This window comes from Neocloeon triangulifer, unplaced genomic scaffold (assembly GCF_031216515.1).
Source record: "Neocloeon triangulifer isolate White Clay Creek 2 clone unplaced genomic scaffold, ASM3121651v1 ptg000001l, whole genome shotgun sequence".
In the NCBI taxonomy this organism is placed as follows: Eukaryota; Metazoa; Arthropoda; class Insecta; order Ephemeroptera; family Baetidae; genus Neocloeon; species Neocloeon triangulifer.
The window spans coordinates 1,093,700-1,108,141 of NW_026775544.1; the positions used below are offsets into that span (position 1 = coordinate 1,093,700).

The 14,442-nt window shown below is 37.7% G+C and overlaps 3 protein-coding genes across 4 annotated transcripts; 1 reads left to right on the forward strand and 2 right to left on the reverse strand.

The window, feature by feature from the left end:
* Positions 1 to 2,710: 2,710 nt before the first annotated feature.
* LOC132205473 (glucose-6-phosphatase 2) lies at positions 2,711 to 5,942 on the reverse strand. The gene is made up of 6 exons (XM_059634533.1): positions 5,719 to 5,942; positions 5,487 to 5,651; positions 5,233 to 5,430; positions 5,043 to 5,176; positions 4,164 to 4,456; positions 2,711 to 4,108 (listed from the first exon to the last, which is right to left on the reverse strand). The coding sequence occupies exons 1-6, from the start codon at positions 5,802 to 5,804 to the stop codon at positions 3,869 to 3,871; spliced, it is 1,116 nt and encodes a 371-aa protein (XP_059490516.1). The 5' UTR covers positions 5,805 to 5,942; the 3' UTR covers positions 2,711 to 3,868.
* Positions 5,943 to 6,586: 644 nt separating this feature from the next.
* LOC132194672 (group XIIA secretory phospholipase A2) lies at positions 6,587 to 8,562 on the forward strand. Of its 2 annotated transcripts, XM_059616118.1 has the most exons (5): positions 6,587 to 6,720; positions 6,826 to 7,051; positions 7,466 to 7,533; positions 7,954 to 8,122; positions 8,175 to 8,561. In XM_059616118.1, the coding sequence occupies exons 2-5, from the start codon at positions 6,835 to 6,837 to the stop codon at positions 8,327 to 8,329; spliced, it is 609 nt and encodes a 202-aa protein (XP_059472101.1). In that variant the 5' UTR covers positions 6,587 to 6,720; positions 6,826 to 6,834; the 3' UTR covers positions 8,330 to 8,561. The 2 variants fall into 2 exon arrangements, with proteins under 2 accessions (XP_059472101.1, XP_059472093.1); XM_059616110.1 differs by having other exon boundaries at positions 6,612 to 7,051; positions 8,175 to 8,562.
* On the reverse strand, positions 7,969 to 14,256 carry LOC132194666 (cytosolic carboxypeptidase-like protein 5). The gene is made up of 10 exons (XM_059616096.1): positions 13,874 to 14,256; positions 13,550 to 13,681; positions 13,327 to 13,472; positions 12,476 to 12,768; positions 12,007 to 12,333; positions 11,303 to 11,802; positions 11,100 to 11,238; positions 10,835 to 11,039; positions 10,607 to 10,774; positions 7,969 to 10,375 (listed from the first exon to the last, which is right to left on the reverse strand). The coding sequence occupies exons 1-10, from the start codon at positions 13,962 to 13,964 to the stop codon at positions 9,536 to 9,538; spliced, it is 2,841 nt and encodes a 946-aa protein (XP_059472079.1). The 5' UTR covers positions 13,965 to 14,256; the 3' UTR covers positions 7,969 to 9,535.
* Between the last annotated feature and the right edge of the window lie 186 nt (positions 14,257 to 14,442).

Below are 14,442 nucleotides of genomic sequence, written 5' to 3' on the forward strand. Positions count from 1 at the left end.
CTTGACGAAATTATCTCCGGGGGAAGTCGAAAAATCGACTGCGTTTATTTTTGTGCAGTGCGATTGCCGATGCCCTATAAAATTCTCTAGGAGTGTCGGTTTGTAATTAAAAGCGGATCTCTTCGTCAACGCCTTCGCTTCACTTTTCAGCTTATCAATTGTCGCGGAACTACTATTGGATTAAATTTATGCACATGCGAATAGGAAACAATATAGCTCGACGGAATTATTATTGTTTCTATTCAAGTCAAACAAGGTAGCTGCTGACGCTCAGAGTTTAATGAGCTGCGCCTAATTAGGAGAGGCTATTTGTTTTGATTATGAAGGAGCGTGAGCTCCGTGTATATTAATTAAGCACAATCTACTTAATCTACAATGCAAGAAGTATTTATACTTCGGGAATTTAATTTGAATAATAAATAATAATTCATTTTCTAAAATAATTTAATTTTTTTATTTTTAATTTGGTGATATTTTATATTTTAAAATTTTTCATTAAATAAAATTTTTAATTAAATTAATTTTTTAATAAATAATAAATAACACGAAATAGGCGCAATCTTAAAAGTTGGCTATTCTTTCCGTCTTCTTTACTAAAAAATCAACAATGCATTTATTTTTTCATTCAAAGAATTTAAAGTTGTAAACAAGTGATTCAGGCTTGTTAACGGGGGTGGATGCGATGAAGCAACAGGTGGTGATGACTAAACCACCCCTGTACACTAGCTGCTCATCTATTACATCCTTTTCTGCAATCTCTCTGAATCTTTGGTATTGATCGCGCGTATTCTCAGAAGTGTTGCTATTTAAGGTCGAGGGTTAACTGAGTCACCCGCCCCATTCATCCCCTAAGCAAGTGACTCAACTCTGGAGGGATGATGTAATTTGCGCTGCCCTGCTCGCTGGGGGCGAAATTTAGGCTATTTACAGTCGCACTTTCCCTATGGTTTGTTTTATTAATTAGAGGAACTACTGTGACTCATTTGAACAGAGTTGTTGTTTTGATTTTGTTTTGAGCTGTGATACTGTGCGTGGTTCCTATGAAAGAAAAAGAAAGTAATATGTAATTTAATGAAAATTTGGGAATTTAATTTTATACTTTTCCCTTTCTAAACAGATTTTGGTAAAAAAAAAATTAAATCTTAGTCATTCAATTTTGAAGATATAACATTTCTGGTGCCGTGTTTTAAATTATGATTATTATTGACACAAGAAAATAAAGAATTCAAAACGAAAAAAAAACATTCTTCAAGTTGGAGTAATGAATTTACATTCATTAAGTTTGCAAATTTCACATTCTTTTTTTTTTTTAAAGCATTTAATTAGATCTCGTTTGTATATCAACTGCAATTCAGATCGATGGAATTTTAACCATCATTGAGCTGCAACTAAGATTTTTTATGATAAGTAATGCGCCGATATTTTTAATGATAAAAAGATGCTTGTTTTAAAAAACAATTAATTAGACTTATTTTTTTTCTGAATGCCTTTAAAAACCACAGCAAGCGTTCTCCTCTATCACAACTAATTTCTCGCGGAGTCTGTTCTGCGTAATTTATAATCAGCAAAGCATTCCACAAACAAATATGTTGGCAGTCGTTCCAATCCCGCGCTCTTGAATTAAAATTGCGTACAAAAAATTGCAAGCGAGGATAGGACACTGCTCCTCTCTTATTTTTTAATTTATCGCGAGAGTCAAAGACCGAGTTTTCTGCGCTGGGGTGTCGAAATTTGGTGAACACGTGCAGTGGTGAGCCGATCCGGAATTGCACTGGGGAAACACAAAAGCAGAAGCGCGCGCGAGGGTCGCATCTTCACGGCCACTCAAAAAATAAAGAGCGTAAATGCGACTAGAGTGGAGTGTACTTTTGTAAAAAGCGCGAGTCGCGTTGAAATTAGCGGCTCACTAAGGAGTGAAAGCTCAAGAGAGTTGGCGTGGGCCGTGACAACACCCAGCATCATAATACTGCGCGCTTTGTACTTGTCACAACGAATGCTCTCGACTCGTTTGCAATTAGTTCATTTACTTTCCGACCGTGGCATTTTGAGACCAGTTTACTCTTCTGCGTTCTGTCCTCACTTAAATCTATAAATAATTATCCCAAAGCCCAACTAAAAGTGAAACGATTCCGAGCAATACAATAATCATATTTAAAATCTTTATAATATGGGAAAATTTGAAAACTCAATGTACAGTAAACACAATTTGCAACTAAACTGTCACGCAGTATTAAGAACCTTCAATTAAAAAAAAATTACTTCAAAAACATTAAAAGCGTCGATTTTTCGACCGATTCGCCCCTTAATATATGATATTTATGCAATTTGCTGCACTCCCCTGAACTGGTTGCCTTTCTTTCTTTAAGTGAATTTCATATTTATTCCTTGAAGGAAAGAATTATATACAAATAAAGGAAATGAATGACTCACAACCAGAAGGAAAAGATATAAACTAATGAATTGTGAAATCAAACGCTGTGGTCAAATCTTTGATAAAATTTGTGTGTATAATGGTTTGCCATTCATCAATTGTAATTATGTTATCTGCAAGCCTCAATTATGAAGCCAATGCAAGCAAGAAATAAAGATGCGTTTTCCTGGTGCATTAAAATACAAAATGAAAAAGAGAATCACACTGTAAATAATTTTTCATTCCACAAAGAAACAATACGAGAGTTTATCATTGTCATTGTATAATTTTTATTTTCACACTTCACACATATACAATCAATGCTTTTATAGTTAACATTGCGTGTCAATATGAAAGCATACAATTCAGATTTTTTAATGACATTCAAACATCAAACTTAACAAGAATCATTTGGAAATATTTGTGCACAGCACAGGAAAATGGTTTTAATGAGTATTTAACAAATTTTTGAACTGGAAAGCTAAAAATAACAATTTATATTGATAAATAGCACAATTTTTTTATGAATGACTTGAATCTTACAAAATCTAAAAAAAATGTCATTTTTAAAATTTATAGTGGACATTCACAGCAGTTTTCCACATATTTGGTGCAGTTTCAGTTTATGTAATTGTAGTTATTACCGTTTTTTGTATATTATCACTTATAGGCAACGCTTATTTGTGCACATCAATGCAACCATAATAAAGCACATCAACAATATTTAGCAGAAAGCTAAACACATTTTGAATCAATCTGATAAAAAGCTAAGCTGCAATTGGAAAATTGTAAATCCATATTTGTATTGTCGAATAACATTGTATTTTTCTAGCATTTGCCGAACGGATTTTCAAATGCACAAAGTAAATTTAATAAAACCCATTTGATAAAGGAGGACTCGGTATTTGATATGGCAAGTCGATAAAGACGTTACGATAATATCAAGGTACAAGAAGCATTTTTCTCGCAATACAGCAAAATTGTATTTGAATTTTACTTTGAACTTGTGTTCCAAGCACTGTGATTTTTAAATAAAATTAGTGCAATTAAGGCGTTTGTTTACTTTGGTATCACAACTTGATTGAATGAATTTTCAAAAGGCATTGCAGGTAATGAGTGAGCGACAGCAAATAATGAAGAACTCAAGTGCCAGTGCTAATTACTACCTGACTAGATTTACAAGGCATTTATAAGAACGATGAACATTGCCACACTTTTAGTCTCTTTCTACAAAGCACAAAGTGGTACAAGGTGAATGAGGGCGCAGCAGCATTTTAGCTAGCTCAATCATAAATGAGAGAAGTTGTTTTGAAAAGTTCAAATTATGTAACTTTGGAATGGGACGACATTAGAAGAGAGAGAGAAAGAGGCAGATCAAAATGAATTGCAGAGCGTCATGAGTTAAGGCAAATAATGGAATTGGAAGAGAGAAATTTCAATTGGGAGTTAAAAAAAAAATTACTCCTTTTTGTTTTTGGGCGTTCCGAAAAGGGTCTTCATGACAGCACTGCAAATGGATGGAACAGTGACTAGCAGCATTACTGGGATGCATGCGTTGAGCAACAAGAAGCACAAGAAGTACATGTATGTGTGCTTGGTCGGGATGGACTGTTTGGCGACGTGACAGACCCACAGAACGGCCAGCACGGACGAGACGCGCAGGACGAACGAGGTCACCAAGTCCGACTTCGAGCAGGGCTGAAAGAATATAAAATTTAGAACCAAATTGCACAAATCTTGGTGAAGATGCTACTTTTCGTGGAGCAGGAATGGCTGGAATTGAGAGGGCAAGGCCGAGAGCCGTGCCGCAGTCACGGGTGAGGGCAAAAATTGGCGTTGTCGCGACGTGAACATGATCGGGAGAGTTGCACCACTTGAAGGCCAGTTTGACCGACCACTGAGGATTGACCCCGAGAAGGCGCTGCAGCCAATAGGCAGCAAACGCCAGGACTATCATCAGAACAGCTCCTTTCAGCATTTTGCGTCTCGAACAGTCATTGAGCCACCACGGAGACAGAATTTCCACTTGGTATCCAACATAGACTCCTAATTTAAAGAAACAAAGCATTAGAAAAAGTTTGAAGAAGTTGACACTCGAGGAGATGATCATAGAAATGAAGAGATCAGGCTTTTCCTCGTTGCAGAAAAATTGTTTTTATTCAAAAACAATTGGCTCTACCAGTTTCGGTCACGGAACAAATGTGACCCTATTTCATGAGCAAGAAAAATACCAAAAATCAGCAAAAATGAAAAAAAAAAAACACCACATTTTAACATAAAAATAAAATCTTAAAACTAACAAATTCAAGTACCAACCTATTTCATGAGCAAACGCGCTGCTCGCTGACTTATACTAGAATGAATAAAAACAATTTTTCTGCAACAAGGAAAAGCCCGATATCTCAATTTCCATTAGAAAAAGAGCTACAAAAATTAAATTTCTTTCCATTAAAAAAATTTCTTCAATAAATTTGTTTAAACTATCCCATTATTTTTTGTTATAATAATTTATGCTTTTTCTTGCTATTTTTTTAAGTCCACTTTTAATTTGTTGAATTATTTAAGGCCCAAAACAAAATTAAGTAAAGAATTTTCTTAGACAAAAAATAGTAAACCTCTTTGAGAATTTTACCTATTATAGCTCCGATGAGACACTGGTGAGGAAAATGAGCAGCGACGTACAATCGGGACAAGCTGACCATCACCAGGGACACGGCATAGAAAGCCCACAAGGCCACTTTGATCATTTGGTGAAGTGACTCCGACCTGCGAAACATCAAGATTAGAAAATTCTTGAGTGCAAAAAAATTAAGCGCACACACAATTTCCTCTCGGTGAATTCGTTAATTGCAAAAACCAGCAGCAGGCAGATGGAGGCGTAAGACATGACGTGGCCGGACGGATTTCCAGGCCCTGTTTCGCAGGTCAAAGGCGTCTGGCGCAATTTCGGAGTGCTCAGTGGTTGGTTCTCTTCGAGGATCTCTCGGACCCACCAGAATGGACGGTGGCCCATCAGCAACCTTTGATTAATTAAAAATTATAGAATTTGATTAAATCTAGCTTCAAAAATTTTAACCATTTTAAAAGGGCGTTTATCCACTCAGACAAGGTTGCTGTCATCAGGATCTTGGCAGCCAGGTGAGGACTAAGAACGGAAAAGACGGGGAAGAAGATGGAGAAGGCGTAGTAAGGGTTGGCCGTCTCCGTGATGGACTGAAAGAAGTGGTCTCCGTTGGGAAAACTGTGGAAAAATAAAATTAATTATTGACATCTAAAACGAGGCTTGTGTGTGTTTTCGAAATTTAAACCTCTTCTGCAAATGATGAATCCAGTGGACCTCGGCCTCGAGGGCTGAATGGTAGAGGTCTGCAAAGTAGTCCATGGCCGTGTACATTTTCCGACGCTGGGCTGCTGTCAGTGAAGGTTGGTTCAAGTGAAAACGGTGCGGTTAATTAGAGGGGTGCATTTTGAGAAGTTCAATTTCGCTTAATGTTTTGCCTGCCTTTGCGTTAGTTCTCTGCGACAAAAAACAAAATTCGCAAAGGACGTACGAAACGCCATCTGTGCACCATCGAACAAAGCTCAAAACTATGTAAATGGAATGTGGGGGGACCCGGGGTGTGCATTATATATTTGAAAGGTCAGTCAAGTGTAGCGGCGGCAGAGCTCAATACACTACTAGCAAAATAATGTGGCAACATAAATGAAAATTAAACACGGAATGATGAAAAAAAATTAAAAAAAAAACTTTTAAAATAAATATTTTGCCCGTCCTTTGCATCACTATGATTGAATAAACAATTAAAAAAAAAATTGTAAAACGATAAGCAAGGGAATAGAAAATTTATTTTTTAAAGCAAGTTTATTAAAAATAAGATATTATCGGCTAAGAAAATAAATTAAATTATCAATTAATGACTTTACATTGAAATTATTAATTATTTTATTATAATTTAATATTTTACATTAAAATAAGTAAATAATAATATATATTTTAATTAATATAATATCTAGGAGCAGGAAAAGTCGTGGTCTTGTCTAAAAGGAGGCAAAAAACTAAAGATTTGTCCAAGTGGTCCAACAGGAATTAATCGCGACGTGGACGTCCGACGCATGCGTTGTCCGCTCTCTCATTCGCGGACAGGCGTGGATGATCACGTCACGTGGGAGAGGAACTGAGACTGCCCGCTGAAAATAGCACTCCGGCGCGACCAGCTGACGCACATTGAGAAGAGAAAAAGAGGCTGCAAATAAAAACAGGGTGATTTTTGCGCCTCCCTCGAGGAGCGCATCAACCAGAGTGTCCGAACGTAAGACACCCAGCCGGCGGCGCTTCTTTTGATCGGGCCTGCCATTAATTTTGAGTTTCGACTTTCTCGTGCGGACTAGAGAGTGAATTTTCGAAAATGTTGCAGATTCCCAAGATGAAGATTCTCATTTACGCGCTGACATTTCTGGGGTACGCGTACAGCGGCTACGGGTCGGGCGCCCTCAACAACCTGAGGGACGCGGTGCTGGCCGCGGAGACCGTCTTTCAGGACGTGCTCGGCAATGTCGTCACTGTGGCCAGGCGTTTCAGGGACATCCACAGTGTATTCGACGCCGCCGTAGAGGAGACATGTACTTTTAAGTGCAATAATGGTATAGTCAGCTTTAATATTTTTTACCATTATTTTTCTTCAAATAAAATATTATACCCTAATAGGTTTCATTCAAAAAGTTTTTATTTAATTAATTTTACACACATTTACATAATAATTATTTGCAATTTGTTAAATTTTTTTATTTTTATGATTTATGATGCACATAAAATAGCCTAGCTGTGCATAGTATTGCATCACATGATGCGTTTTTTATTGAATTAAACTAATAAATTTTAAAAATGGAAGATCAAAGGATATCATAATCATTAGATTGGCACAAAACATTTTGAGTACGAAAAAAATAAAAATATTATATATATTTTACTCTTCTCTGTTTACTTACACTTAAAATACTAATTTATGGTGTGTTTTTTTTACGATTTTTACCATTATGTATTATTGCATATTGTAGGTGGGTTAGCAGTTCGAAATAAATATCACACACCAAATTCCGATGGATGCGGCTCTCTTGGAGTAACAGTGAGTACCCTTTAACTTATCAAGTCCCAAAGCCTTAATTATACTTAATTTTTTACAAATACTTAAAAAAGTACTATAAAATCAAATTAAATTTGATTGTTTGTTAGAATTATTTAATTTATTTTAAGAAAAAAGCAAAATAGTTTATGCCCCTCAGTGAATTAATGAATTTCAGAATCTGTTCAGAGTAAGATAAAAAATTCATAATGACATTTCATGAGCGTTAACCAGTTTATTCCCGTTTTATATTTTATTCCTTTTTGTTTTCAAAAATTTTAAACAATTCAAGAACATTTTCAAACTCAACTACAGCTCAACTAGAATAATATATATTTTTGCCAATTTTTTCCTTTCCTTTTCTTACATTGTTTAGTACTTCTTTTTACTCGCAACTAAGAAATAAAAATATAAAATTTGAAGATTGACGAGGAGTACTTGCCTGTGGCTGAAATGACCGAATGCTGCAACCAGCATGACATTTGTTACGACACTTGCAATGTCGATAAAGAAAAGTGCGACTTTGACTTCAAAAGGTGTCTCTACAAGATCTGCGAGGCCCACCAACACATGGGCGAACCTTTTGTAAAAGGTTTCCTTTTTTTATCCAAAAGGTTCACATTGTTTTCATGGTTTCTTTAAAGGTTGCAAGGCGGCGTCTAAAATGCTATTCACCGCCACAATGACTCTCGGCTGCAAATCCTACATGGACAGCCAGACAGAGGCTTGTTACTGTTTGCCACCCAAGAACAATAAGTACAACAAGTACACGACTGGTGCCGACAAGAAAGAGTTGTGATTATTTTTCATGAGTGCTCAAGAAACAAAAGAGACGAGTGGATGGTTTTGATAAAATGTGAAAAATTAATGTCCTAGTCAATGATAAAGGAAGTGCAGCTTCAATTGGATGAAATTTAATGATTCTCAATTATTGTAATTCTTAATTAAAGTTAACAAATCCAAAGAAGGCAATTTAACAAACCATTTTTATTTAACCTCTGATATGGAAGATGTGCCGAGGGTGATGGAAAAATGATTAATATATTTTTGAGAATTGATTAGGGTGTACTTTTATTGAATATTCCAAGACTCGTTAGTCTGGCAACAGAAGGGAACAAAAGACTAGTAACTTTGAAGCCTACACAAAGGTCGAAACAGGTTTTCATATTTCTCCATTATGTACAAAATAATTTGACTTCAAAAGTAAATAATACAAGACTACAATACCAAAAATTAGGTATTGCATTGCATAATGCACTAAAATTTTTGAGATTAGACATGATAATCATTAATCGCTACTTCAGCAAATGAAATATTTGAATCGTTAATCGCAGTGTCTCACTCAAATAAAATATTAACGGCAGAGTGTTTTACTGCCTCACAAGAACACATCAATATATAGTTTCCATTGTAAACAGATAGATATCTTGCACAGCTCTAGAAATGTGTAATTCAACTTTCATATTTCTATAATTTTCAATATGAAACTCTTGCACCTTAAAAGCCGATGCTATTTAATTTAGAAAAATTGGTACCGTTTTCCAAATTATTGGTTTAAACTTTTAAACTCGCTATTCTATTCTCAGTAGTAAATAGTAAATGTTTCAACTTTTATTTACTATGGTTATTTAATTGATTAGCATGGTGTAAATATATAAAAGAAATTTTCTATTTTTTCCAAGAAAAATAATAACAATAAAAACTTGAAGATCAGAGATTTTACTTGGTGGACTTATCATCTTAATTGAAAAATAGCATTAATTGTGTCATTATAAATTTTCAGAAGTCACCACTTGCGAATCACAAAATGAAATAAAGACAGATGATTTTAACTTTTATCACAGATGGTCTACTTTGTTAACGTTTAGCAGAGAGAAATTTTGTCCCAGACCTATAGGTAAACTCCCTTGAATGGATTTGAATCGTGTAAAAATTGCTGGTTTGTTCAGTAGCAAACCAATTGAAAATTCAACGAGAAAAAAATCAGACTGCTCGAAACGCTCGATTAGAAGTTTTCGGGCAGAGGAGCATTCTCGAGAGACTCCTCACTCGAGATAGTCAGCTTTTTGTTTTTGATCAGCATCTTGTTCTTCTTCTTTTCCCACTCGAAACTCTTCTTCCTGGTCAGGTTGCCCTTCTTGATGGGCGAAAGGTGCGGCCCCCGCAACTGGGCCGTCTTGGGGGTGCGCACCTGCTTACCTTTGGCACCAGTCGGCGCCTCCTTACCAGACTCTGAAGACTGCTGCTTCTTGAGGGGCTGCTGCTCCACAAAGGGCCGCCAGCCACTCGCCTTGGACGTCGTCGGACTGTCCCAGAGAGTGTCCGGCTTGGTCGCCAACACCTGGAAGGTGTTCTCCAAGTGCACCTCTTGTTTCACCGACGAAATCCGCAGCCTTTTGGATCCTTGCTTGAGAACCTGGACGCTTTTGGCGCTTGTGTCCGTCTTCTCCAACTTCTTGATCAGTTTCGCCTCGGGCGGAGAACTGCTCGGCTTGTCTTTGCGCGTTTTGGAAACTCTTCCCGCCGACGCCTCTTGACCCAGTTTGCTTTTGGAGAAGGACGGCGCCTGAAGGATATTTTCCTTGGGCGACATTGGGTTTTTCAGTTTCATCACCGAGTCTGCGTTTTGGCTGCTCGAGGCGAGGTTTTCCTTGAGGTCGACCACAATGACGGCGCTTTTGGAGCCCGGTTTGTTGACCAGGGGTGTGAGGTGCGTTTTAATTCGGCGACCAGAGCGCGCGGTGGATTGGCTAGCTGCAGAGGAACAAGCGTCTACGAGAGGGGGCAGAGAGGAGGGTCCAGCAGAGGAGACGACACAGGAGGACAAACCTGTGGTGGTGGTCACCTGGCAACAAATATGTGCCAAAAACAAACTATGAAATAGGCCTTCTTTAATTCTTATCATGTCAAATTCCAAACTAAGGTCAAAACAAATAAATTGTGAACCAAACATAAATAACCAATTGGTTTTTTTAAAATTTTATTGTCAATAGACTAACGTCAAAATGGAATTTGAGAATCACAGTGAGTATGAGACGAAAAATGACTGCTCATTGTCATCATGTCGAGGGCCTACCTGAAAACTTGTTTTCCGCTGGATACGAGGCATGCTGAGGTCAGTCTGGATGTAGCGTCTCAGCCAGTCTTTTACACCAGACAGCGCTCTGAACTCGGAGTGGCGGATGCGGCTCAACGGATTGGAGCCTGTGAGATCCAAGATCGAGACTGCCATGGATTTTCCCACCTGCGATTGAGAGAAGCACGTTAAATTTCAGATTGGATTGAAATATTTTAAAAACATTACTTCTTCAAAAAGTGGAGGATTGTACTTTGGAGGAACAACAGGTGCTGCAGGAGATTTTCCATTGTCTTTGCCACTGCTCGGCAAAGTGTTGACAATACGGCCAGTGTTGTAGTTGCATTCAAGAGTATAGCACCTCACAAGCCCAGTCATTTTAAAAACGGCAACTCTGCCAGAGCCTTCACGACTCATTCCATCTCTTTTATCCCTAGAATAATAAAAATTTTAAATTTCCTGTATCCAAATTCTGATTTAATAATTTAATTACCTGAGATACATGTTGCGCTTGCTGAAGTTGCAGGAAGTGAAGTGGAAGTGAAGACTGTTCAAAGACATGAGTTTCGGCATCAAGAACGTCTCAATGCTGTCTTCTATGTTTTCAAAGTGGTTTCCATACATAAAAACACCTACCACAGAAAATAATGATTTTTATTTATTTATTTATTTTTTTGGAAAAAGTTCAAACCAAACCTTTCTTTGAAGCGTGGCCGTGAAGATCCAAATACATGAAAATACCAGACTCGGCAGGCTCCTGCGTCAATTCCTCTTGCTTCTTGCTCCTCTCAGTCAGAAGGACATTCTCAAATGACGCCACTTCAGTCCTGTTGGATTGCTGGATGATTATCTTGTTCTTCATAACTGAGCATTTGGTGATATCGTCAACGGAAACAATACTGCAGCTGTTTTCGTCAACGATGTTCATTTCCGATAGACGCTTGGCATTGAGGAATCCCTCTGAGCTGCGGGTGTCTTCGTCAAACTTGGCTGCGTCGTCATTCTTGCTGGCCAACAATCTTTGCTTTGGGTTGGGGGAGCCGTCGGAAAAGCTGCCGTCGCTCTCCTCTTGACACACGGCCGAATTCGAGCCGCAAGGCAGAAGGTCAGGGCTTGAGGATTCAGAGGTGGTGTACAGATTTGAATCCCAAGGGATATTGTCTTCCTCAGGCATTTCACAGCCATAATGGTGGTATCTAATAATATAGACCAATTTCAAATTAAATTAAAAAAAATCATTTTAAAATGGCTTTGTATAAATATTTCAATTCAATCTACAAACAAACCCTCTTTATATTCGTAAAAACAATTTTTTTTTAAATGGAGGAAGGTTTGAAACTTTTTGCTCTTTTGGTTGTAAATTTACAGCTATTTTACATACAAACTAGAGTTAAGTTTACCTTATGAGAGATCTTGCTGCAAAGATGGTGGGGTGCAGGATTAGAGACGGGTTGAGATACACCCTGTTGAGATTGACGCCCCTCATGTCAGTTCTGTAGTGTCCATTAGCAACGCCGTCTGGGTTGAGGGTCGGAATGAACTTGAAGACAAATTGCTTGCGGAGCAGCTGCGCCACAGGGTCGGTGGGCTGCAGCAGGTAGTTGAGCATGCCGTTGAGCACAAAACTGGACTGCGTCTCACCAGGGTGCACCCGGGCGCTGACGAAAACAACCTTTTTGTTGGGGAATTTGTGGGGTCTTGGCACATTGGTCTCAGGGAACAGGTACCTGAGGGTAAAATTTTTCAATTTTTTCAAATTTTGAATTAAAATAGTAAGTTACAAATCACTAATTAAATTAAACTCTCTGTAAACAATACATAGCCATAATATCACAGGAAAAAAAGGACCAAATGAAAATTTTAATCTACCTGAGTCTGGGTTCAAGCTCATCACTGATGCCATCATAAGAGGTGACTGTCAAAAGGTCAACCCTCCTGTGTTCCGTGGACCTGACGACGCACTCGCGGTGGTAGTAAATGGTGTTGGGATCCTTGGATTGCTCGTACTGCTGCTTGTAAGGCTGAGATTTGGTGTCGATGTGTTTCAGGTGGTTCTGGATGTCCGTGTACGAGAACGGGTAGGTGAAGGCAAAATAGGTGGTGGCGTTCTGGTTTTCCAGGGTGCGGAACTTGAAGCTCAGGGTGAACTTTTTCTGCTCAGTCTGAAATCAAGACGGCAATAATTTAATTTTGATTTGAATTAAAATTGAAGTTCTACAACAAAATAATTTAATTGTCACGGCCAAGGCCAATGCAGCAAAACAACTGCAAACTTTTGAATAATTCAGCACCAAATCTTTTAGTGATTAGACCAGCCCAAAAAAAGTTACAGCACTGGTCGAACGGAAAAGGAGCATGAGAAAATATGAATTGCAAATGAGCGTGACCTTGTCCAAAATAAAAATACAATCGCCCTCCGCATGCTTTGATGTCTCAAGCGCTTGCGCCCTTGCCAAAAACATGTAATGAAACGTTGTGATTAAACAAAATTTATTTTGAAATTGAGCAGATCAATTGCGTCACAAGCACTGCAAAAATAGAATTCAAGGAATAAAATCGAATAAATTTGTTGCACTTGTCTGGCTTTGAAGAATATTTTTATCCATCAGTCTTATGCAATAAATTCCTGGAAACTAATATTATTTGGTTCATGCGAACCGAAATCAATAAAAAGCTTACACAACATTTTTTTTGCAAGTGCATGTCAGTTTTGGACTTACCGTGAAAGCCGGCTTGTCGTGGATTCGTTCCCAATGGTTTCGTCCTGGCACAACTTTGAATACAGGAGCCATTCCCTCACTGAACATTTTGTGCTGCCTGTTCATGTTCATAATGTTGAGTTTGACCAAAGAGAAAGGAGGTCCTCCTATATTTAAAATAAAATTTATGATATTTAATTTATAAAATGTAAAAAAAAAAATATATAATATATTTGATGCCCACCTTTGATTCCAAAGTAGAACCATGTCCTGTTTCCATTCTCAAACTCTGTGTGTCCACAATCTGGTTTGGTCCACAAATTGAACTCAAAGTCCTGATGTTCAGACGCAGAGTTTGTTTTTCCATTGTGATTTTCTAGAAACATCGTCAAGATTGTCGATCACGATTTTTTTTGTAATACATATGTATTTTTTAGGTATGATTATTTAGTATGAATTTTAAGAATCTCGTTCGTCTAAAATTTAGGAAAAAAATTTGGCAATTTTGTGACAACGCCAGTTTACCAATTTATTATTATTTTGGCAGGAAAAACTTCTTTAAGCTTACCTGGTCTGTTTTTCGGCACGAACTCGACCCGATCCAAGTTTCCAGAGTCAAATTTCGAAGTGAACGTGAATCCCTCACATTCTACTTCCATAGCTGGCTATGCTCGCGAAGTTTTCGAGATTCGCGACTCGATCAAAAATCTTCTTTGCAAATCAAATTTGGGTCAACATGAAATTCTTGGATTCGCTCGATTTGGTGGCGAAAAAACCTTTGCAAAAGCAGCAGAAGGAACTTGGATTTCCAACCAAACGACTTCTGTAACCAGCTTCTGTGCTTGCTCTTGGATTTTGTTTTTATTTTTGAGAGTTGGTTGTGTCACAAACTTGTGCTGACAGCTGAGTCCCTTCTGTAGTAATCTGTAGTTGTTCTGTTTTTCACCCACCAGTCTCCATGCAAAATGGGCTGGGTCTTGCCATTTAAACAATGTTGCCAACCAATGACGTCATTTGAGGGAACAAAATAGATTTATAAATTCAATAAAGTACGTTAATTGCTTGTAGAATGTAAACTCTATACCATTTTCAGTTGTAAATAAAGTGATTAGCATGATTTTCACACACGTTTGGATT